The sequence below is a fragment of the Panthera tigris genome, chromosome C1 (genome assembly GCF_018350195.1).
Source record: "Panthera tigris isolate Pti1 chromosome C1, P.tigris_Pti1_mat1.1, whole genome shotgun sequence".
Taxonomy (NCBI): domain Eukaryota; kingdom Metazoa; phylum Chordata; class Mammalia; order Carnivora; family Felidae; genus Panthera; species Panthera tigris.
The window spans coordinates 216,620,327-216,645,482 of record NC_056667.1 but is presented as its reverse complement, the minus strand read 5'-3'; the positions used below and the strand labels follow the sequence as shown (position 1 = coordinate 216,645,482).

At 55.2% G+C, this 25,156-nt stretch overlaps 1 protein-coding gene across 22 annotated transcripts in view; it reads right to left on the bottom strand.

Annotated features, from left to right (window-relative positions):
* LRRFIP1 (LRR binding FLII interacting protein 1) overlaps nucleotides 1-25,156 on the bottom strand; it is a 140,074-nt gene that overhangs the window by 60,987 nt on the left and 53,931 nt on the right. For 20 of the 22 annotated variants that reach the window (XM_042995822.1, XM_042995824.1, XM_042995823.1 and 17 more), the window contains exon 2: nucleotides 6,566-6,652. In XM_042995822.1, the coding sequence (XP_042851756.1) occupies nucleotides 6,566-6,652 (87 nt within the window). Of the gene's footprint in view, nucleotides 1-6,565; nucleotides 6,653-22,051; nucleotides 22,330-25,156 lie in introns of those variants that run through there. The other 2 variants (XM_042995821.1, XM_042995805.1) reach the window with 2 other exon arrangements.

Here is a 25,156-nt window from a genome sequence, read left to right as displayed (position 1 = left end):
TGAAAGTTGAACTAGAAAGCACAGAAACCGGATTATAAAGTCAACCGGTCAAATTCACAGACACGAAGAAAGACGCTTTCCTGTCCTGATTCATGCGGACAGAAACAGAGTGCCAGGAAAGTTAGCCCTCAACCGAGCGGTCACTAGAAGAGAACTGAAATACACATTTTAAAAAGCCTATTATGACGCATGGACATATTCATTTGCTGCAGGTGTCTCTCCTCGGGGTGTCCCAATCACTAGGTGAGGCGGAGATAACCCGCTTCATTCACTCATTTGCTCGCTCATTCATTCACGGAACAAAACATCGGCCAAGTCAGGCTTCATTCAAGGCGCTTCTAGGCGTTCGTGGGGGAGCGAGGATGAACATACTCAACGTTATGACCACGTGGAGCACAGCACTCTCCATGAAAGTCACTGGCAAGAGAACATCACACCAGGGGGGGTCACGTCTCACCATCTGTCTTCTCTTAGCGGGGGTCCTTGTGTGAAATAGAAGGTTCCCTAGGAGTTCCCAAAGACTCTCCACATCTTATTCTCCCCTGATGAATCCATTAGAAAGGACCTCAGCACCCTTCTAAACAGCCCCCGGCACAGTGAACAGGGGCCACAGTCTCTCACCATCTGCAGGGCAAAGAACTGTGATGGGTGGGTGTAGGGGCTCTGCTATGGGGCGGGGGGGGGTGGGAAGGGGGCTGGGCTGGCCTCGGTGGGGTGGTCCCGGTAAATCCCAGCTAGCTCCGAGGCCCCCGTGTGGCTCCAAACACAGCCTGCCTCCGGAACTCCCAACCTCTGGCACCAGCTTCCCGCTCTCCTGGCCCCCAGGGACGGTCACTTCTCCTTCTCCTTTTCCTCCTCCTCCTCCTCCTCCTCCAGGGACTCACAGGCTCTGTCCACCTTCAGTGGATCTGCGCTCCCTCTCAAGGAAACCCTTTCTGGCCCAGCTCAGAAACACCTGTGTAGAGATACATGGCTCGGGGATCATGCTTCCCAATTTCTTACACCAAAATATCAACCTTCCTAGTTGAACGCTGGCCTTCCAAAGCATATTCATTTCCACTCAACCAACAACTTAAAATGCCAGTACCCCGGGCTATCAGATTGTATAACCTCAAATTGTGTTAGCGCGTTCTAAGAATAGTCCGGCCCAGAGATGTGATACGCAAAGGGCGGGCTAGGGAAGTGCTGTCCGTATACCTTCCGAAATCCCCAGACTCCGCTAGCTTGCCTCGTCTTTCCCTCCAGAGGTGCACGCAAACGCTCACGCATGCACACGCACGTGTCCCGTCCCCCGCCCCAGGATCTGGCTCAAATCCAGAACAGCTACTGCTTCTGTGTTGTCTGTAAAACTCGAACAAAGTTGCCTACTCCGTTTATTATACTGGGCTTCTAAGTCCCCACCGACGAAAAAATGACTTCCAAGGTTTGCCTCTACTTGTGAAATGACCAGATTGCGTACATCTTCTCTTCCCCCTTTGCTGTGGTGCCAGCCAGCTCACGGACAACTTTCATCCCACGGACACCGCCCTTTGTTTTTGTTTTTATCGTTAACCATCTAGCTGATCTTGAGGTAGAGAGCACACGCGGAGGACCACGACTTTGCAGCGCTCAGATCTACACATGAATCTTAGCTCAACCACCATGGCTGTGGGGGAAACTGTCCATTTTCCTCACCTGTACATAAAACTCGGGGAGATCCCCTCACACACTGTGACACTACCCAGGTGTGTGTGCACTGCCCCGGACCAGGGGCTCCCAGGATGTCCCTGCTCGTCCCTTCTGCCCTACCCCAGTTCTCTTTGACTAGCAAGAAAGTACACATCTATTTCAGTTTAAACCTTTCAACTACCCTTTTTGAGAAAGCAAACTTTAAACACCAGTGCTCTCCTAGTTCAAATACCTTACGCTTCTGCCCGCATAATTGTCATTTGGATGGGTCAGTGCTGCTACTGAGCCAACCACATCAGTATAAACCACAGGACAGACCGGGGGGCCTCCCTCCACGCTTCACCCCTTCCTTGACCTGGCTGTCTCTGTGTTCTGCCCACCCCCACGTGCCCCTCCTTCATTCAGTGTCCCCCCCCCCCCCCCCGGCTGCGTGGACCAGGGTTAGCTTCTCGTTTCCTCCCTGACACACGGATAATTCACATTGTGGTAGCTGGTCATCAGGCCTGTGACTGATCCCAAATAAGAGTCTGAGTTCAGCAGAAAAGGAATTGTTGAGGTGCCTTCACTCAATCACTGTGTCTGTGAGATCACATAGGGAGGAGGGGGAGCACAGGTGAGTGATGTCTGTGAGATCACACGGGGAGGAGGGTGAGGCCACACAGGGAGGAGGGTGAAATCACACGGGGAGGAGGCTGAGATCACACAGGAAGGAGGGTGAGGTCACACGGGGAGGAGGGTAAGAACACAGAGAAAGGAGGGTGAGCACAGGCAAGTGATGTCTGTGAGACCATACAGGGAGGAGGGTAAGGTCATACAGGGAGGAGAGTGAGGCCCCATGGGGAGGAGGGTGAGGTCACAGGGGAGGTGGGTGAGATCACATGGGGAGGAGGGTAAGAACACACAGAAAGGAGAGTGAGCACAGGCAAGTGATGTCTGTGAGACCATATAGGGAGGAAGGTGAGATCACACGGGGAGGAGAGTGAGGCCCCATGGGGAGGAGGGTGAGGTCACAGGGGAGGTGGGTGAGATCACATGGGGAGGAGGGTAAGAACACATAGATAGGAGGGTGAGCACAGGCAAGTGATGTCTGTGAGACCATATAGGGAGGAGGGTAAGGTCATACAGGGAGGAGAGTGAGGCCCCATGGGGAGGAGGGTGAGGTCACAGGGGAGGTGGGTGAGATCACATGGGGAGGAGGGTAAGAACACATAGATAGGAGGGTGAGCACAGGCAAGTGATGTCTGTGAGACCATATAGGGAGGAGGGTAAGGTCACACAGGGAGGAGGGTGAAGTCACACGGGGAGGAGGGTGAGGTCACACGGGGAGGAGGGTGAGGCCGCACGGGGAGGAGGGTGAGGTCGCACGGGGAGGAGGGTGAGGCCGCACGGGGAGGAGGGTGAGGTCGCACGGGGAGGAGGGTGAGGCCGCACGGGGAGGAGGGTGAGGTCACGCTGGGAAGGGAAATTAAGAAGCTCGTGTCCACCTGAGGCACTTTCTCACAAGTAAAGCCAAGCTTTCCCGCTGGTCTTCTCACAACTCAAACCCACACTCGGGGGAACCCGCTCCCAGGCCTGAATGTGCCTCTGCTGTGCGACTGTGTGAATACCGACAGGACCCAAATGACCACCTGCTTCCCGGTGAGACGTTCCATTGGACCTGAATCATTACAAAGCTGTCACATCTTGTTAAAATGGAGAATTTCAAAACTCCAACGCGGGTACTAATGGAACGATACCTGTGCGTAAGACCCAGGAGGCCGACTGTGGCCTTTGTGATCAGATCCCTGGTTTTAACCAGGCTTCCTTTGCAAAGCCGAGCTCCTCAGTGGGCACTGAACGCTGAGGACGGCCCGAGCCGCACAGGAGCTGGGCAGTGCCCGCGCACAGGCCCGGCTTCCAACGCCCTGTGGCCGGGACCGGGCTCCCGTGTCCTTGTGCACCGTGGGGGCCTTGGCCTCGCACGGCTGCTGCGAGGGCCACCCCCAGCCTGAGGGAGGCTTCTAAGGAGGCCGCTCAGAGAGCGGCTTTTGGGCCTCAACTCTTTTTAACTTTCATTTGCTAAATCAAGAACTTCTGCCAGAGGACTTTGTGGCTGACAGGCCACATATGTTAGCCGGCTTGTATTTAAATCAATTCAGGAGAGGACACACTTTATCTACACGTGGAATCTGGAAGGCAGATGGGAAGGTACACGCTGCATGATTCCGTCTCGCCTTGGCTCTGTAGAAATCTCCCATCTTATTCTTAGCGAACGCTAATCTTCTACCCTCGAGGACAGTGACAAAATGATCACTGACGCCCTCCTGGAAACCCAGGCGTCACAGCCGTCTCCTTCCCCAGCCTGCTGCGTCCGCTCCAGCAATGGGGCTCAGAGGCAGCCACGAGCCACCCGAAACACCGACAGCACCAAGATGCCACCAACTGTGGCCAAACCGGGCGGAGGTGAAAGGGAAGTTGTTCTTACAGGTCTTTTATGACCTTAATACAATGACTAGGGGCCGCGGGACAACCAAGGGAGCTGATTAAAACCAAATGAGCCCTGAGAAGGCGACAGGGCGAGAGGTCAGGGCCGTTGGCCCCGGGCAGCGAGGCAGCCGTCGCCCCAGGCGCTGGCGCAGCTCCTGGCCATGCTGGTGGCCCTTGGCACTAACACCTTACTGCCCCCACTGCCCCATTCCTTTCTGAAGCCAGGTCGGGGGCAACAGCGTCCTGCACACAATGGGCTTGCAAATATCCACTGAACGAACAGAAACATTCTAAAGAGCAACTGATACCCAGCAATTTGAAAAAAGCATTGGAGGGGGCGCCTGGGGGGGCTCAGTCGGTTGAGCATCCGACTTCGGCTCAGGTCATGATCTCGTAGTTGGTGGGTTTGAGCCCCGCGTCGGGCTCTGTGCTGACAGCTCAGAGCCTGGAGCCTGCCTCGGATTCTGTGTCTCCTCTCTGTGTCTGCCCCTCCCCTGCTTGCTCTGTCTCTCAAAAATGAATAAACGTTAAAAACAAATTTTAAGAGAAAAGCATTTGAAAAAGGAAAAATACCTAATTTTTAAAAACCAGTGCAGGCTAAGAGAACGTTTCCATTAGGCGGCCTCTGGTTACAACTGATCCCGGCATCTGAGTGCACAGAAGGTGCCTGGCGTCTGGGTGGGTCCTACAGCACAGGTGACACTGTCTCAGGTGTGTGACAAAGTCTACCAGCAACACCTATACTTCATCTCTGCCTCTCGTTCAAACGCTTCTCTCCAGAGATGTTCCTGAAAATGCTTCTTTGAATGGCTTCCCATAGTCACTCCTGGTGTGACCGGTACCCTGGGGTTCACAGGCGGGGATCAGTCGGGTCCCCATCCCGGTCCGAGCCGAAGCTCGCCCCTGACACAACGGGAGGGGAGGGGGCTTCACGTCAGCCATCAGCTGAACAGCCGAGGCCGGATAATTAACATGAAAATTCAAGAGCGCCTATATCCAGTTTGAAAATGACACATGTGATTCTTGGGGGAAGGCACTGAGAAGGGGCCAAACCCGTGCTCTGCATAAATTAAGAGAAAAAAAGGACAAAAAACCAAAGTCAATTCTAGAGGCAGGCCCACAACTGTGTTTGTTATTTCTAACGAGGAGAGAGAACGTGGTGATTTACTTTCAAATATTTGTTCCGTCTTCATTCACGGCGTAAACACAGGACAAGGGCTAAGCTACCGCAGAAGTGTGACTGACCCTCATCTGCTTGGGTCACTCCCAGGAACTGCTGGTGTGGTGTGGCCCTTCCGGGGGGGGGGGGGTCCACGTTCCCGCCTGTCCCCATCACTGCGGGGACGTCCGGCCTGTGGTCGGATTCTCCTAAGTAACATTCATGGCCTGGTCTAGTCGCCTTCAAACCCCACGGAAGAGATTTCTTCCCAAATCCAAACGTGGCTGTGCCCCTTCCCTGCTTCTGTAGCTCTACCGCGCGGGCTGCACACCCTGCAGGCAGGGAAATGACAAAGGACACCCGGGGCTGGTGGCCGGGTCTCACGCTACAGGGGACGCGAGGCTGTGTGGCGGAATCTGCAGTGATTTTAGGAGAAACTGGAAATCCAGGATTTTTATCTGAAATCTCACAGGCTTTAAGACACTGGCTCAACTTCGAAATGCTGGCTGTGTGCAATCAGCCCTGGGCAAAGCGCCCGGCCACCTCCCCGCGACACGATACACTCAAAGCCCTCAAGCGGTGCCCGGTGTGGATGTCCCCGCAGGGTGTGACCCGTAGAGGACACAGGTCAGGTGGACGGGGAGTTGCTTCTTCTGTGTTGACCTCAAGCTCAGGGGAAAGCTCTCTGCTCTGAGTTCAAGAGTCCTCATCCTGCCCACACGGCTCAGGCTCCAGCCCAAGGTTATGAAAATAAGTGGCAAACAGCATTAACAGGTGTGTAAACAGATTACTGTCCACGCTCCCGGGGTGGGACGTTACCGTCCACTTCCCTGGTTATTTCCCCCGCCTGTGGGCCTCAGTCATCACGAAACCGATTAAAACGCGTAAAAACCACAGGGGAAGTATTTTTCAACAAACAGTTTGCCTAGTTTAAAAAAACAATAACCCGTTCCTTCACATTTTAATTCAGAGGCTCGAGATTCTAGCTCGACGGCTGGACCTCGAAGTTCAGAGCCAGCGACTCTCGGCCCCTTTCGGCCGGAAGCCTGGGCTGGGAGACGTCTGCAGGCAAGTGGCCGTGCGGGGGGCCGTCTTGGGATCCAGCACATCGAGGCCCGGGACAGGCACGTCTGGTATCCGTGCTATGCGCGCTCCCCGGCCTGACCTTGAACAAAGTCACAGGCACAGTGCATTCCAATCGCGGGCACTGTCAACGGGACAGGTGCCTGTGTTTGCACACCCTCCCTAAAATAAATAATCGAGCCGCGTTACCTCCTTCTGCTGTCGCTCCAGCTCCTTCATTCGGATCTCTCGGGCCTCCGCGCGGGCCGCACGCTTCGCAGCCAGCCTCGCCTCCGCCTGAAACAGACACGAGTTTTATCAGAAGACAGACCAGCGCCTCGCCTCCTTCCCACCGTTAACGACGAGGATGTTGCAAGAGACTTTGTTCAGGGCTTAATAAACATACAGGAACACACTGCAAACTGACAAGAGTTAAGGGTCATCGGGAGGGACAGCAGCAACAGTTACAGTAACAAGGATGCCTACCATTTACGGAGCCCTTGCTAAACGCCGAGTGGATGCTGTTCTAAGGGCTTTACGTGCCATGCCATATGCTCCTTGCAACAGTGCCGTTAGGTAGATACTGTTACCATCCCCGGTTTACAGATGAGGAAACTGGCACAGAGAGGGTAACTTAACCAAGGTCGCACAGCGCGTAAGCTGCAGGGCTGGGCAGTGTGCCTTCCTCTGGAGCTCTGACACACCATTGCAGGAAGCAAACATTAGAGCTGGGCATGGCCACAGGCCACCGGCTCAACCCCTCCCTTTACAGAGCAGGAAGCGGAGGCCTGGAGAGGCTGCCAGACCGGTCTCCAGGGGCTGGGACTCGGGACTGCTGCTTTCCAGAAGTCCCGTCTGGTCAGCTCTCGGGACACCCTGCTGGCCTCAGCTCCCCGTGGCTGCCTGCAGTGCTGGGAAGCCCATCTTTTTTATCAAGAGAACCAAGATGGTGGCAGAGTGTTTCTGGCTGATGGGCTGCCCACCGCCATGGAACCTGCCACTTGAACACCGCTTCCCAAGTTTACAAATGTCACGTTTATGCACGTCAGCTGATACAGTGGATGGCTAGTCAGGTAACTGGTGCAGGTGCACCATGCAGGCTTTTTGGGGCCAAACACAACCCACCTTCTTTCCACTTAATTTGGGGGGGATACACTTGTAATTCTTCCACCAACAGTTCTGTAGATACAGTTTCAGACCTTAAAGCAGGGCCGGGACACACGGCCAAGTACTTCTGGTATGGTGTGGGGCCAGCAAGCAGGAGGGGACCCAAGGGTCATTGTCCAGCTTCTCTCAAAGGACCAGACTCACGTCGGGGGCGGTGTCCCCCCCCCCCCCCCCCGCCACACTTGTTCTGAATTACAAATGCATCTTCTGTCCAAGTGCTTGTCTAAGTTGAAAACTGACCACCGCTGATCTGTCGGAGGTCGGCCGGTGTGTGTCCTCATAAGGAATCTATTCTAACTTGGTTCATTCGCATGGTTCCTTTATCAGTCCCAGCCCAGGTCCCTCGAGTCAGGGGCATCAAAAATCACAGCAGCCTCAGAACTTTGATACCTCGGGGCCATTTTCAATTCTGTAAATCACATTACACCGTGTGAAGGGGCGCTCAGGGTCTATAAAAAGATCCGGCAAAGCTCAAGGGGAGGGGTGGGGGGTTCACTTGACAGATATCCGGCCATGCTGTGATGCTGTAGCCCAGGGTCGGGCCAGCAAGAGGGCGAGGTTCACACTGAGTGCAGCCTGCCTCCCTGTTTTCCTGGGGGGAGGCGTGGGCTCCCTGCCTGCTGGCTCCCTGTCTAAGCTGGCACAGACCAGACAGCTATGGCCTCAGCTCGGGTGGGAGGAACAGGGGAGGGGATGGAGGAAAAGAGAAGGGAGGTCATGGGGGAGGGAGAAGGGGAGGGGCAGAGTGGGAATGTGAGAAGCAAGAAAGGGGACAGAGGGAAGAGGGCTGCAGGGGCACACAGGCCGAGAGGAGTATGGCAGGCCCAATCCTCGGGGGTCCCTGAGACTCCCACATAATCCTCTCCCCTTGAGAGTGAGCCACACTGCAAGAGTGACAGACGCCCGTCCTGTGACCGGGTTACATCACATGGCAAAGAGAAATGCAAAAGTAATTAAGGTTCCTTATCAGCTGACTCAAGAGTTAATCAAAAGATAGATTATCCTGGGTGGGCCTCGCCTAATCAGATGAGACCTTTAAAAGAGGGACTGGGGCGGGGGTGCCTGGGGGGCTCAGTAGGTTGGGTGTCCGACTTCGGCTCAGGTCATGATCTCGCGGTCTGTGAGTTCGAGCCCCGCGTCGGGCTCTGTGCTGACAGCTCGGAGCCTGGAGCCTGCTTCACATTCTGTGTCTCCCTCTCTCTCTGCCCCTTCCCCGCTCATGCTCTCTCTCTTTCAAAAATAAATAAAATGGTAAAAAAAAAAAAAAAAAGTTGAAAAGAGGGACTGGAAGTCAGACGGACTCTCAAGCTGGCATGTGTGACAGGGCCCGGGAGGGGTCACAGGACAAGGACCTGCAGGTGAGCTCTAAGAGCCGAGAGGGACCCCCAGCTGGCTGACAACCAGTAGGAAAACGGGAAGCTTGGTTTTGCAACACCAAGGAGCTAGATTCTGCCCACAGCCACGTGAGCTCGAGAGGACCTCAGGCTCCAGAAATGACTGCAGCCTGTGAGGCCCTGAGCGCGGGACCCAGTAAGCTGTGCCCGGACTTCTTTTTTTTTTTTTTTTTTTTTAGGTTGATTTATTTTAGAGATAGCGAGTGTGGCGCGGGAGGGCCAGGGAGAGGGAGAGAGAGAATCAGAAGCAGGCTCCACACACGGTCAGTGCGGAGACGACGTGGGGCTTGAGCTCACGAACTGTGAGATCAGGACCTGAGCTGCAATCAAGAGTTCTCCGCTTATGGCTTCTGACCCGAGACACTGAGATGAGACACGTGTGCTATTTCAGGTGTGTGAGTATTTGCTACGAGGCGACAGATAACGAGGACGGGGAGGTGGGGTCTCAGATGACTCCTACTCTCACGGTGCTTGTGTCTCTGACCCGAGGGGTCGCGCACCCCCATCCCGCCCACCTTCGGTCCAGCTCTGCTTGGGACCGGGCCGAAGATCCCTGAAGAGCCCATCTACGTGGACAGACCCGATGCCTGGAGTGGCCGCCCTGCCGGATGGACAGGCCTCCGGTACAATATCCCATCAGACCACAGCGGCTAGTCCTGGGGCCCTCCCCCCACCCAGGAAAAGGCTCCTGTCATGGCCCACCCACCCGTGGGGGCCCTCATGTCCAGCCCAGGAAGTCCGTCCCAGCCGTGAGCATAATGGGGCTGAAAGCCACCAGCCCCCAACTTGAGGGACCTGGGCTTGGGATGACAGGGACGCATTTGAATGAACCAAGTTATGCAGTAAATTCCTCTTGCTTGAGGACGCCCCCCCCCCCCCCCCCCCCGGCCAACCTCAAAGACACAGCGACTGTAGTCAATCTACATTTTAAAAATAGTATTCTTTTTTTTTTTTAACTTTTTATTTATTTTGAGAGAAAGAGAGAGCAAGCAGGGAAGGGGCAGAGAGAGGGAGAGAGAGAATTCCAAGCAGCCTCCACACTCAGTGCAGAGCCCGATGCCGGGTTTGATCTCACGACCATGAGCTCACGACCTGAGCCAAAATCAGAAGTCGGACACTCAACCGACTGAGACACCCAGGCACCCTTCAGTCTACCTCGGTTTAGAAGTTAGAAAGGAGGTAAATACGTAATTCGGTACAATCTCACGTCCTGGCAATGGCCGCCGTGGGCACGGCTCCATCTCCCAGGATCCTCGTGGGACTCGTACGTGGGAAGCAAGATGTCCATGGCACAGGAAGTGGTCACAGCCATGCTTGCTTCTGGGAATCGGCTAATTAAAAACCCACAGACATACGGGCCAACATTTAAAGTAGTCCAAAACCTCGGCACAGCCAACTTTGTGAGCACAGAACTGCAATCAACATCACAACCCTGACCCTGGCCTGAGATGCCTGAACGAAAAATCGTAGGGTTTTGACAACATGATTCATCCTAAAAACGCTGACATTTCCAAGAACACGCAAGAGCCTGACCCACAGCCCAAGAGACCATGATCACTCAAACGATCAGCGCAAAGTCTCCAGAGAAAATATGTGATATGATCAAGTCATTAAATGAACACAAAACACAAAACAGCTATGGTCCGCCACAATGATAAGGAAACGAGAATTCATTCCCCTCCAACCTCTCCTGTGAGGCTCAGTGCTGCCTCCCACCTGCCCCCCTCCAGGCAACAGGTCTAGGGCTCCGTGGGCCTCAGGCCAATGCTTCTGTGGTTCAGGACAAACCCATCACCACCCACGCTTTTGTGAAATACAAACTCACAGCCACGTCTGACTGCATGAGTTTCCAAACGCTTACTTTCACTTCTGCTCTCCACTTGTGGGGACCTCGGCTACTGGTGGTCGCCAGCCAGGGCCACCCAACCTGGTAACACCTTCAGACACAGCCAGAGCAGGGCCTTCAGGCTGCAGGGTGGGTCCCCAGTCTCCGGAGGAGAAAGCCAGGCCCGGGGGGGTATGGTGACGGGGGAAGGAGTGGCAAGGTGGAGAGGTAGAAACGGCACAGGGCTTCAAAACAGCAAGCTTGGAAAACGGGAGTTCACACACTGCCCAGCGAGGGGCGAGGGGTCTGTTCGATCACCCTCAGCTCCCGGGGAGCTCCTCGGATGCCCCCCCCCCCGATTGGCCTGGGACCAAGCTCCTTCTGGGACCTGCTAGGGCAGCAGCAGGCCCTTCCTCCTGGGTCCTGGCCTGCCCTCTTCCCTTCCTACAGGAGGCAACAGGAAAAGGGTACCAAGCCCTCAGCTCCCGCCCCCCGGGGGGTGGGGGGGGGGAGGGCTCCAGAAAAGGCGGAGCTCTGGGCCCCAAGCCTCCTCTTGCACCCCACTGTGTCTTTGTTGTGAAACATAAACATACTAAAGCGTTTAAGAAGAAATGATAAGCTCTCCCTAGGCCTTGCCTTCTAATAAGGAGATGAGCTGGGGGGGGGGGGGGTGTGGGCGGGGTCTAAATGGCTGTGAGTTGACAAGTGCTGGGGCTGGCTGGTGGGACCTGTCACAGCGTGTCCCCCACCCCTCAGCACACCTGGGAACAGTTAGAGATGCAGAATCACCCCACCCAGACGCTCTTGGGGGAGAATCAGCATGTCCCTGGTGGGGGACGGGGGCGCACAGGCACTTGCTCAAGTGTGAGAAGGACCTCTGTTTTCTGTCATCCCTTCTGTGTTTGACAGCTTTCAGAATAAATAGCAAACGTTTTAAAGGAAGGAAGAAAGGGGGGAGGCAGGCAGAGGGAGAGAGGAAGGAAGGTAATGAAGGAGCCCCCAAACCCAAACCCTGCCCACTGCTGCTGGAAGGTGGCCCTGGTTCTGTTGCTGGAAACCCCTGTCGCTCCCCCAGCCAGGCTCCCCCTCTGCTCCCGAGGCCCCTGCAGGGTCGGGGGCAGGGCAGGGGAGAGCTGATCCAGCCAGGCACGGGATGAGATCCAGGCTCCTGGCCCCCAGGGGCCCCCTGCCCTGGCTGGGAACCCCACAGACGGAGCTTTACTGACCCTGTTTCGTTTGTCTAAAGATTCTATTTGTTTAGTAATCTCTACAACCGGCATGGGGCTCTAACTCAACCCCGAGATGAAGGGTCGCACGCTCCACTGAGCCCCCCAGGCCCCCTGAGATGCTAGGTTTTAAAGTGAGGCGCCCTCCGATGACGGAGACGGTCAGAAGCCTCCACTCATCGCCACAGTGGCCTTAGAATAATTCTCAAAGGCTGAACCCTTCGAAGTTCCGCGTTCATGGTTTATTTTACCGCAGACACGACGGCCCTCCGTCGCCACGGTGTCGCGTACAGCAGGGGAGATGCTACGCACACAGAGCGGCACGGGCCTGACCCCAGGCCTCCTAACAAACGGCCCGCACGCCCTGGGTCTCCCAGTGGGGTCCCCACAGCCACAGAGGCCCCCAGCCCAGGGCTGGCCGCAGGGGCGCACGGGTGGCGGGGGGACGCTTCTCCCCCACTAGCCCTGTCCCCGCAGCATGGGCCTGGCCAGGCTGGGGAGCAGGTGAACGGTCCGGGGGGAAAGCAGGATCCTGTACGGTGGGGTCACTACGCCACGGCGACAGCCCCGACGGGCTCCGGTCCCACAGCGGGCCACAGAGCAGAAGCAGAGTCCACTGAGCAGGACACAGAGGGCGGCGGGGGAAGAGCCAGATGCACCCTGGCTGAGGTTCTGGGCTGACACCGCGACAGGCCTCCTGCTCGGGGCATCAGACGGTCCAGGCCGTGACGGATGCGTCATCCCAAGGTGCGGCGGGAGCTCAGGGACAGCCCCGCTCAGCTGCGGTCTGAGGCTGAGGACAACTGTAAAGAGAAGTCCTGCGCGGGGACGTGAGGAGGACGAGGAGGGAGGAGGCAGGCCTCGGCAGAGAGGCTCCCAAATGCCCTGCGCCCTGGCCAACCTCACCTTCCTGCAGCGAGGCTGGGGGTGGGGGCAGAGGTGCTGCCACACCCCGTCCCCCAACACCTTGCACCCCAATTCCAGTGGCATCTGGGGGCTCTAAGGCTCTCGTGGCTCCTCCCCATTTAAGCACCCGGAGGACCCCGCGTGATGACCCTCGAGGTACGGGGACATGAGGAGTACCCGCTGGAACAGAAGGGCTGAGAGCAGGAGCTGGCGGGGGAGGAGGGAGACTGCGTCCCTTGCAGAGCCTTGAGCTGCTACAGGGAAGCCCGGCTCTGTGTGTACGTGTCCCGAGCTTCCAGGCTTTCCTGGGATTCAAGCACAGCGTGGAATTCGGTCTCCCAAGCCGTCTCATCCTGCAGTCACGGGAAATGTTCTTATTCCGCTCTCAGACTCTGCGGGCCCTCCCAGGGCTTCTAGAACCCTACCTGGGAGCGGGAAGGGGTTCATGAGCCGCAACTCTGGGGCCACCTTGAAAAGGGGACTGAGACACGCTTCCTTCACTTCCTCCAGCTATGCAAGGAAAGCCCTAGGGCCTGGACAGGCACCAGGGTGAAGGTGCCGGAAGCCGGCCGCCACGGCCTCAGTGCAGAGCCCAGGGCACCCTCGTGCACGCTGCTGACGTGCGAGCTGACTGCGTGCTCTGTGACGCTGGGTGCAGCCATCCGAGAACAGGTGTGTGGGAGGGGACTCGCCACACAGCTAGAACACTGCCAGGGTCAACGGAGAGGGCCCACGCCTTGGGGACCCCAGCGACTGCCGCCTCCTTAGTCTCCTCAGACGTAAAGTGGAAATGAGCCGCATGGGCTGTGCAGAAACACAAGCAATCGGTCTGTCGGCTGAACAGCGTCCCAAAGTTAGGAGGAAGCTTTAGCATTGATTATACACATTCGCTTTGGCCGTCAGGCTTTAGAATCCAGCACAACTGAAAACCAGACTTTTTTCCTCCAGGCCACATAATGTAACTATAGCTCATAAGCTCTCGGGGAAAGTTTAAGGATGTACTTAAAGTTCACTAGGGGCGCCTGGGTGGCTCAGTCGGTTGAGCATCCGGCTTTGGCTCGGGTTAAGATCTCTCGGTCTGTGAGTTCGAGCCCCGCGTCGGGCTCTGTGCTGACAGCTCAGAGCCTGGAGCCTGCTTCAGATTCTGTGTCTCCCTTTCTCTCTGTCCCTCCAACCCCCCCACCCCCCAAAATAAAAACATTTAAAAAAATAAAAAAAAAGAAAGAAAGAAAGAAAGAAAGCAGCAGAGCGCTTCTGTCCATGGGATTCTTCCCCAGGACAGAGGAACGCAGCTCCTGATGGGACAGGCCTGAAACCCCTGAGTCGCTGGAGGCCACGTACACAGACCCGCGTGGAAGCACCTTCTAACGTCACGCACATTTCCCGTTGAGAGTGGACAGCTGTGCAGAATCCCTCTCCAGAGTGGCCTTTGTTCCAGGAAGTGGCAAGAGCCAGAAACTTCTGTTTTCCCAACCCCTCACGTGCAGTAGGTTCTAAAGGTGGGTCGCTATTCAAAGCAAGCAGGTGGGATTAGGGACACGCTCTCCCGCAGGGGTGCCAACAGGGAGGGGATCGTGCTCAGCCAGCAGCTCACAACTGAGGCTCAGGTCGCCTCTGTGCCAGGCACCCACCACCCCAGGTCCCTCAGCCGTCATGTGCATGTCAAAAAAAAAAAAAAGCTCATCTTCCCCAAACCCTTGCTTATACAATTACTGTATGTTTTTCCCCAAAGAGGGGGCCTACGTTTAGGGACAGGTCTGTAACTACAATCACCATGGAGGGGAAGATGCTTTGGCATGGCAGTTATCAGCGGGGGCAGTGCCAACCCTGCAGAGGGCATTTTGGGAACTTGGGGCGTGTTGCTGGGAGGTCACAGTGAGTGGAGGCAGGCACTGATGGCATTTAAGGGGCAGGGTGGTGGCACCTGGGTGGCTCAGTCGGTTGAGCGACCGCCTCTTGATTTCGGCTCGGGTCATGATCCCAGGGTCGTGGCGAGCCCCACGTGAGTGTGGAGCCTGCTTGGGATTCTCTCTCTCCTTTTGCCCCTCCCCCGCGCAAGTGTGTGCACACACACATACACACACGTGCTCTTCTTCTCTCTCAAAAAAAAGTGGGGAGGCGGCAGGCCATGGCAGGCGAACCATCCCACACTCAGGCAGGACTGCACCTTGAAGAACCTTCCCACGGACTATCCAGGCAGACAGAAAAAAACGACTCTATCTGTTTCGGATCTACAAATGGATTCCAACTGACACATAAAATCAAAGTATGTTTTGTGCAGTTTCAACCTATGCTGCAAATCCCAGGAATGTGATCAGCACGAAAATTGAGGGAAGGCTACACTTGGCTTTGTTCAGACCTCTCGGAGAGCTGGTGCCCATTCTGGAACGTCGAGCCACCAAGAGCAACGTGCGGCACCTGGGACGGAGCACACCTGTGTCAGTCTGCCCGCAGCTATGGTGCTGGGCACAGGTCTGCACACGTGTGACCGCTCCGTCCTTCTTCTGGGACACGAGGGCCAGAGCGTTTCTATATCGACATCCGCGTTCTGTTATCGCAATTTACCTTCGTTTGCTTTCATTTCAACGCTACGGTTAAAACATTACGTTGACTTCGTTTCAGGTGAGCAGTGAGGATGTGAAAACCTTGCTATAAAAAGGGGGCACTGGGTCTGACAGGGTTGAGGACCGCAGTTTTTGATAAAATGCAGAGTGGAGCGGGGGAGCTGAACCTCTCTACTGCACGGCCACACTGTCCAAACAGCCCCGGTACAGGTTAAGGGCACGGGTCCGGGGGCCGCTGCATGAGCCAGAAACTAAACAAAACACACTTTGTCAATTTTTCCTTGAAGGTTTGGAGGACAGAAAGTTAAAGACTGACATTTAACTGGTAATCTAAAACACCAACTCCGATGGGTTCTGGAGTAGACTGTAAAATGATCATGGAATTTTACGATAAAACATCAGCCTTCAGAGAAGCCTTTACCTTGCAAGGCTGAGGTGGCTGGGCCCTGGGCCTCCAGGAGCCCGGACCGGGGGACCAGGTGGAAAAGCCCAGGACTTCGGTGCCACCGCTCCGCAGGCCGGGCACGGGCTCCTCAGCAGGGCTCTGGATTTTTGCAGGCGGAGACACCCAGCTCCAGCCGGAATCCCCCACTGGCTCGACTGTCTACTAGGTATATGGGCTCTGACAAAGTATGTTGCCTTTTTTTTTTTCTTTTTTGGTATTAATCATGCAAGATTTCTTTATTTACGTTATCTTATCCTACTTCCAGGGTAAGTAACATGTAGTGTAATTCCAGTTTCAGGGGTACAGTGAGTCAATGCTTCCATACATCACAAGTGTGCATCACAAGTGCCCTCCTAGTCCCCATCACCTCTTTCCCCCACCCACCTGTTTGTGCTCTAGAGTTACGAGTGTGGTTTCTGGAAAGGACATCACTTTTGAACAGTAGCCCTCATCACAGGGAGTGGGAGGAATCAGACTATGTGATCTCTGGGAGCTTCCTCCGTCTCTAGAACCGTGTCTCTCTCTCCACCAGGGGTGAGTTGTTTCTACTGTGAGACGGTCACTTCTCTCTCCCCGTTTTGCTACCAGAAATCTCCCGACTTTGTTTTTCTGGGTAATAAACTTCTTAAAAGCACCCCACATGCCCAAAATAACAAACCGGTATTATTCAGGAACAAAATTCTCCATCTTACTTTATCGACAGCAGTGACTTGAGTAACATTTACTCAAACTCCACATCATCCTCTTGAGTTCAGCAACTACTCATACGGATGCCGATGACGAAGGATGTTGCACGGTACCCTCCGTGCAGATACATTTCCCCTCTTGCTGCCAACACCTCCTGTATTTTCTTCTGAGATGAGAGAATGTTCACATTTATTTCCTTTAACAGCCTCATCATGCCGGAATTACAAAGGAATAAAGAAATAACAAATACAGCGTGGCCACAAATAACAGTGTGGGACTGGCAGGTGACAGCATCCTGGTGGCCGTCCCGTTGCAGCCAGTGCACCAGGGCTCCACTCCCTTCACCTTCACCTGTTCTGCTCACGGATTTCTCTGCAAACCCCGTGTCTTTAAGGTGTCACAAAACACTGAAATTGGGGGCGCCCGGGTGGCTCAGTTGGCTGAGCGTCTGACTTGGGCTCAGGTCATGATCTCATGGGTTCGAGCCCCCCATCAGGCCCTGCGCTGACAGCTCGGAGCCTGGAGCCAGCTTCGGATCCTGTGTCTCCCTCTCTCTCTGTCCCTCCCCCGCTCGTGCTCTGTCCCTCTCTCTCAAAAATAAATAAACATTAAAAACCAAACACTGGAACTGTTCCTTCTCAAAAGAAGGCAGGACAACCAGAAGCACCAGGGCTCCTACATCAGGCAGCGTAGGGCTATTTACCACCGTTCCCACATCACTTCAATTCTCAGGGAGCCTGTCTGTCTGGGTGGGGTGGGGCACAAGCACACAGCACCCAGGAAGGAGGCTTCTGGAGGATGCTGACACCCGTAACAGTTACAAAGTTAGTGCAGGATGAAAACAGAAAAATCGAAATTTCTGCAGCTCTTTCGTTTCTACTGGTCTTTTCCTTATTTAGAAAAAAAAAAGCCCATTGAAAGTTCTTCTGTCTGAAAACTACCAGGAAGGGCAACGAAACGTTGGATACAACGAGGACGTCTCACCGTGCATTCGGGAGCAAGGGCATGTGTCCTAAGAGGCTGCCTTTGTAAAAAGACGTCCTTCAGCCCAGAGGCCGCCAAGAGCAGCCGAGCAGCGGCCGGTCAGCGCCTCTGCAAACTGTATACAGTGGCAATGGTTCTCAGCACCAGCTCTGAGCCAGCAGGCTGGGTCTGAGCCAGCCCAACTGCCTGCCGGCTGTGTGCACTTGGGAAAGTCCCCTGACCTCTCTGAGCCTCAGTTTCCCTTTCATCTGTACGTGGAGGCAACCGGACAAGGTTCCGGCAAGGGCTAGGGAAGACGTCTGCAGAAAACACTTAGCAAGGCGGCCACCGCAGGGCTCAGGAAGTGCTGCCTGCTGATACTTACTTACACAGCACCTCCCACAGCAGCACACAACCAGCTGCGAACACAACTCAGCTTTAAGAGCACCGGGAGAGGGGCGCCCAGGTGGCTCAGTCGGTTGAGCGTCCGACTTCGGCTCAGGTCATGATCTCCCTGTTCCCAAGTTCAAGCCCCGCGTCGGGCTCTGTGCTGACAGCTCGGAGCCTGGAGCCTGCTTCGGATTCTGTGTCTCCCTCGCTCTCTGCCCTTCCCCCACTCGCATTCTGTCCCTGTCTCTCTCAAAAATAAACATCAAAAAAAAAAAAATTTTAAAGCACCGGGAGAAGACAAGTGAGGTCAGGTGCCCACCAGGAGAACGTGCAGGGGGGAAGTTTCAGGGGAGGGAGGAGAGGGTCCCAGCCCGCACCAAAAGGCCACTCTATTTCTCTTCCTCCTGGAAGATTGCACACCTACTTGCCAGATAACAGAAAAAGACATGAGGACCAGAAATGACATTGCTTTGACAAGCCCTATCACGCAAGCATACAAGTGAAACATTCTGGTTAAAAAGTCCTTGTTCGAGTGAGGCTAAATGACTTCCCCACTACAAAGTAGTTGTACTTTAGACTCAAGGAAAAACCACTTACATGACTTTAACACTGTCCAGTTACTGTCCGAGGAGAAAACAAAAAACCCCTTGAACTCTGGCTCTTGCCCGAATGAATGGAGGAGTCTCAGAAGACACATTCGTGTTGTTGTTGGTTTTTGTTGTTTATTTATTTTGGAATGTGGCCAGGGGAAGGGGAGTTTTCAGTAGTGGTCTGCGATCAAATGCATGGCAATTTTGAATTATTACATCATGGATGTACATGTGGAAGAAAGAAACTAACGTATGTAATTTTATCTAGAAAGTGGGAGTAATGAAAATTTAGTAAATCCATTCCATGGAAATGAGCTTCTTTATTAAAAGAAAAAAAGAAAAAAAAAAACACTAAATTTTGGTGTCCCAGAGTACAAACTCCTCTGCTCCCCACCCTCCAGGTCCAACCTATAGTGGGGGGATGCGATAGGCTTATTTCGACAACAGGTTAGTAATTTGGACCTTACGGCCTCCAAGGCTCCAAGATTAATACTCTTAAATATGAACAGATACTTGGAAACACTGAGTAACCAGTCATAAACAATGCCTGTGCTGAGTCACGTCTCCTGATTTTTCAGGGATAACAAATTCCTCTCGAACATTGCCTTTTGAGGCACAAACATGTTATACCAACATTCGGCCTCACAATTCTGTAGAAACCAGATAAGGACCTCTAATCAGGTAATACTCCGACTAACTTGGCCTGAGACCTGTTTTGTAACTGGATTTCCTGTGCTCAGTGTAAGTGGCAGTTTAGACTCAAGGGTTTTCTAGTTAAAAAAAAAAAAAAAGTTGCTAAGGAGGCTTCCGCTATGTCGTGTTAGCTTCGGCTGAACAGAAACTAACTCTTAAAGCAAAAGGGACTTTTGTCTCTATCTTTGCCCTAGCGGACCACTCTTAATCCTATGGGAAAAGCTCTTACGTAACTATTTTTATACCTTAACTGCTTGGGAAAATGACCCATGTAAAACAAACCATGATTCCAGGGCTCAAAATCTCAGACTGAGCAACAGCGGGGCCTACAGCCTTTGCACGGACTCCGGTCAATGCTTGCACTCGCCCAGACCTGGGGGACCTTTGCAAAGGTATCTGTGATGATGAGACAGGGCTTGGGAGGCTGTGTCCACCTTCTCGGGACAGGACTGCTGGTCGGTCTGTAAGGGCTTGGTGCTAATCAGTATGTGGAAAGGGACCAGAGATAACACAACCCATCGGAAACAGGAGGAAGTTACAAAAGTTCAAGAAATGTATGGTTTCTACGCTGGCCTCTCCCGGAGCTCTGGGGCCAGGGCTGACTTATGTAAAGAGCCCCCAACTGTTCAACTTCCTTTTAATCAGACCATTAACCTCATAAAACAAACATGGAGTTTTATTTCTGTTCCCCAAGCCCCACTCTAAGATACTTCGTGCTACTATTTACTAAAAAAAACAAAAACAAAAACACCCAAACAACTCCTATAAGTTTACAATTTCTTGTTGGAAACTCCTGGGACCAGAATTCAACGTTTTGGGATTTCAGGAGGGTAGTAAGTCGTAAACACCGTATGGTCTGTGGCCACCCGGAGCGACAGCCCTCAATCAAGGCCATTCACAGGCTGCAGAGAACTGTGTGAATATTCACAAGGAGAGGGAGAAAGATAGAAAACAGCCTCCCATCAGCCAGGGAAGGTCTCCCGGCCAAATGAATTCTGCCATAAACCTTACCAAAAAAAGGCAACAACTTCCAGTTTTCAGAGCGTATTGGGTCCAGGCGCTGGGGGAACAATGGAGCGCCTCAATCAAAGCCCACTCCAGACCCCCGGGCACCTAGTCCCACAGCACCTCTAAGCAGTGTGTGTCTCAACCAGATCCAGTCCACGGGGTGAGGGTGAACGGGAGTCGACAGCCAGGGCCAGGACTCACTGGTTCTTTCTCCTCATTTCTCTGATGGCCTGTGCCTCCCGTCCTCACATCCTGATTCTCCATGTTTATTCTTTTCTCCTTCGAGGGCTCCCTGCCCAGCACGTCGTCCCTCTGAGCTCGATTCTTGCCCAAGGTTAACATCACTCTGCGCCTGCCATCTATGGTTTGCCCAGACCCCTCCGCGAATCACCAGCATCTCCCAGCAGCCTTCCCGTCCTTCCTTCTAGCTTCCCTGATGGTGAACCAGAATCCCTCTGCAGGCTCCCAGGCCCCTGGAAACCAGCCAGGTTAAGGGGTAGGAGGAACCAGCTTCAACGTCTGGCTCATGGAGGTTTAAAATGAGGCCATAGGGGGGCGCCTGGGTGGCGCAGTCGGTTAAGCGTCCGACTTCAGCCAGGTCACGATCTCGCGGTCCGTGAGTTCGAGCCCCGCGTCAGGCTCTGGGCTGATGGCTCGGAGCCCGGAGCCTGCTTCCGATTCTGTGTCTCCCTCTCTCTCTGCCCCTCCCCCGTTCATGCTCTGTCTCTCTCTGTCCCAAAAATAAATTAAAAACGTTGAAAAAAAATTTAAAAAAAAATAAAAAATAAATAAAATGAGGCCATAAGAACGCGCTAAACCAGACCTTAAAAATATCCACCTGAGCGTACTCACCAAGGAAGGTAACTTTCAAGTGTTCTTCATCACAGTCTACTTATTTCTACGCCTCTCCCCGGCTTACCAGTAAGCTCTCCAAGGCGAGGGCGGTCTTATCTTGGACCCTCCACAAACTCCCAGTAGATGATTAACTCCTGCCTGATGAAGGAGTGATTGTGTTGGGCTCACACTTTTATCAAGGCTTCCACAAAAGCCCAGTAAAGTGGAAATCCAGGGTCCCTGTCTGTAGCATTGACACCATGGTTCTTTTCCAAAGTGCACCCCTCTGCCTCCCTATGTTCCCATTCGAAGTCAACCACAAGCTTCATGAAAACCGGCAATTACAAACCTTTGCCACCCTCCCCCCTTGTCCAACTTCAATGTCAACCAGCCCCACATACAGGATCCCAATACTGGGTACTGAGCTGAGTAATTGCAAAATCCCGTGGAGGGAGGCGCCTGTCCAGACCTGGACACCCCAGGAGACCAGCCAAAGTAGATCAGGTGACAGGGGTCCTTGGAGGTGTTTGGAGGAATCGGCTCACCTAAGATCCAGAGCAGGATAAATACTACCCCAAACCACCCCAGCCTCTGGAGGTGCCAGCCTCTGGGTGGGGGCACCAGTTCCCAGGTGCTGGATTTTGTCAAACACCAAACTAGCAGCTGAGATGGGAAACTCCAGACCACGCGCAGCTCTGAGACCTCCGCTGGGTCCACCGCCGGCGCGGGCTGGGCGGAGCGCGTCGAAAGGCCACCGCTACGGCCAGAGCGGAGCGCCCGCGTTCCTCCTGGTCCCGGTGAGGGGCGGCTCCGGCCGGTGAAACGTGCTTCCCGGCGCGCGAGGAGGGGCCGCGCCCTCGGGGCCGGAGCGCAGCCGCGACGGCAGAGCCCGCTCCGGCCCGCACCTCCCCACCCCACAGCTCCCCGGGCCCAGAGGTCGGCGGCGCGCCCTGCCCGGGGCAGCCAGGGGCAAACCGAAAGTTTCGACAGTGTTTTCGTCTTACCAGTCTCTGGGCTTCTGGGCTCAGACAGTCTATTTCCTTGTTCTGCGTGGCCGCAGGGTTGGTCATCCTGCCGGCCAGAGGGGCGCCGTCTCGCACAACCGGGAAAGGCCCTCGCGAACGTCCTGGGATCCGCGATGCCCAGGGCAGCGGACGACTGTCCCCGGACACACACGGCGCGTCGCAACGGGAACTCGCCCTTCCCTAAGCAGAGGCGCGCCTCCGCCTTTCCCGGGCTCGGGCGCGGCCGGGGCGGGGCGCAGGTGGCCGGGGCCGGGCGGGTCGGGGGCGGGGGCACCCGGGGGCGGTGGAGCCGGGACCGGCCCCCTGCGTCCCGCCCCGGAGGGTCCCCCCCACCGCCCTGCCTCCCGCGCGCGCCCCGCCCCCGAGGGTCCGTCCACCCCCGCCCCCCACCCGCGTGCGCCCCCGCCACCCCGTGCGTCCGTCCTACTCGCCCCGCGCCCCAGCTGCGCGGTTATCAATCACCACCCAACCCCCTCCGCTCGACACCGGAAAGGCGGAGGTGGAGGGGAGGGAAAAAAAAAAAAGACCCCAGCCGGCCCGCCCACACCCCCGCCCCGGCTGTCCGCCCAGAGTCGGGGGAGCGCGAGTTGAGAGGTTCAGGGGCCGGGGAAACAGGGGGCTTGCGGGTGGAGAGCTCGCGGGACAGGGGTCTGCTTGGGGAGGGGCCCGTGCGGGTCTGAGCGGGGGAGGGGCCCTCTGGGGAGGAGCCAGCGCGGGGCGGGGCCCTCCGGGGCGGGGCTCGAGCGGGGGGCGGGGCGGACTGCCGCCTTGGCCCCGCCCCCGCTTCCCGCGGTTCCCGCCCCGCGACGCCTCCTGACTCGCGCCAAACTGAGCTTCTGAGTTCGCGACCACCTCGGCCCGAGCGCGGTAGCACCTGCTGGCGGGGGTACCCCGTTAACGCGTCGCCCCGACAAGGGGCCGGCTGCCGGAGCCACAAAACTGCGTCGGCCGCGCAGCAAAGAGGGCGGGTGCCAGCGGTTCGGCGCGGAGCCGGGGTCTGCCTGCACAGGCCGGGGGTCCGGCCGGGAGGGCGGTGCGAGGCAGGGGCCGAGCGGAGCGGGGTCGTCCCCGCGCCGGGATGCGCGCTGCACGTTCCTTAAAAAGTCCTCGGGGCAGAGCAGACCTCGCCAGGCTGGGGCGGGAGCGACGGGAAGGACGCGGCGCAGGTTTTCACCGGAATGTTTCCCTGCCCTGGCCAGGCCCTGGGCCTGGGGTGCCTGGAACCTGGCTGCGCCCCTCCTCCTCTCCTGGGTCGAGGCTGCTCGGGCCCCCTCCTGCCCAGAAGGTCCTTCTCGGAAAGACCACCTCCCCGCCTCAAAACGGGAGTTTTCAATAGAATCGCTTGGCCTAATTCTCTGCAAAGGCGGCTCCAGAAAGTCTTGCGAGACCACAGATTCACATTTCGATGTTACAGCAGCCCAATTTCCCACTCTGCCCGCCGAGCCACAGTTCTCGCCAGATGTTAGCGCGTGGCCTGTGCGCACTGCCTTCCCACGGTGGACGGGCTCCCCGGAGCACCAGGCTTCAGAGGAGTGGGCCCGTAAAGGGAGGGGTTAACCCGGAGGGTGGGCGGGCACAGGGGGTACTGATGGACTAGAGGACCTGACCTGGGAGAGAGGAGGGGCGACAGAAAGAGAGGCCGAGCAGACGCTTGGACTGACCAATGTGGGAGAAATTCACCGGGCTTCAACTTTGATGAAGGCGAACTCCGCGCCAAGCCTTGATGGATGATCTTTAGGTTTGCCAAAAGACCTTTCAAAGAGTGAAACGCCTACCTTTTAATGCCTGTTTTCTTGTCATTCTGTACCTCTTTTGAAATGTTAGTGTGGTACAATTCATGACATTCATTGGAGAAAATAAACTGTTCTACATAAACAAGTGTGGAACTTACAGAATTTATCATGGAAAAAGCAATTATAATTTCGGTAGCAGCAGCAACTTCACAGGTGAGAATGATAGACGTCAGCTTGAATATTCCAAGCTGGGGAGGCAAATTCTTTTTTTTTTTTTTTTTAATTTTTTTTTTAATTTTTTTTTCAACGTTTTTTATTTATTTTTGGGACAGAGAGAGACAGAGCATGAACGGGGGAGGGGCAGAGAGAGAGGGAGACACAGAATCGGAAACAGGCTCCAGGCTCTGAGCCATCAGCCCAGAGCCTGACGCAGGGCTCGAACTCACGGACCGCGAGATCGTGACCTGGCTGAAGTCGGACGCTTAACCGACTGTGCCACCCAGGCGCCCCCGGAGGAGGCAAATTCTAGAGCTACTTGCCATTCTAAACTCGATGACCACATCTCCCAGAGCAGGGCACTGTGACGGGGCAATGCCAGATGTCTGCATTCTCCCCAACCTCCAGCCACCATCCAATCTGAGTATCAGCTCCGTGAAACCGAGCAGGGAAGGGGTTAAGTGGGCTATGGAATTAAAGTCCCTGGTCCCATTCCTGGCTCTGTCACGTATTGCGGCTCGAGAGCAAGTTACTTAGCGCTGTGCCTGGAGATTCATTTGAAACATGCCAATGATAATGACAGTGCCCGCTATAGAGGGGAGGACCGAGGGTACCAACGCACAGACCCCTTTGAGCAGCCCTGCTGGCCTGATGGAAAGGTAAACCAATGCTGCTGGTCAGCCCCTCTCTTCCCATGGTCCCCAGAGTCCCCACCCAAGGTGTCCAGGACTTCTTGTCCTCCTCTACAGCAGGAAGGAAGCAGGGCAACAATGAGGGGCGCCTGGGTGGCTCAGTTGGTTGAGTGTCTGGCTCTTGATTTCTGCTCAGGTCATGATCCAGGGGTCATAGGATCGAGCCCCTAGTCAGTCTCTGTGCTAAGCATGGAGACTGCTTAAGATTCTCTCCCTCTCTCTCTCTCTCTCTTTCTCTCAAAAATAAATAAACATTACAAAAAATTTTAAATAAAAAAACTGGCAAGAAGACCAACGATAACATAATTTCAGGTAACAATGACATCAAAAGTTTCAATCATAGGGGCGCCTGGGTGGCTCAGTCGGTTGAGAGTCCGACTTCGGCTCAGGTCATGATCTCATGGTTCGTGAGTTTGAGCCCTGCGTCAGGCTCTGTGAGGACA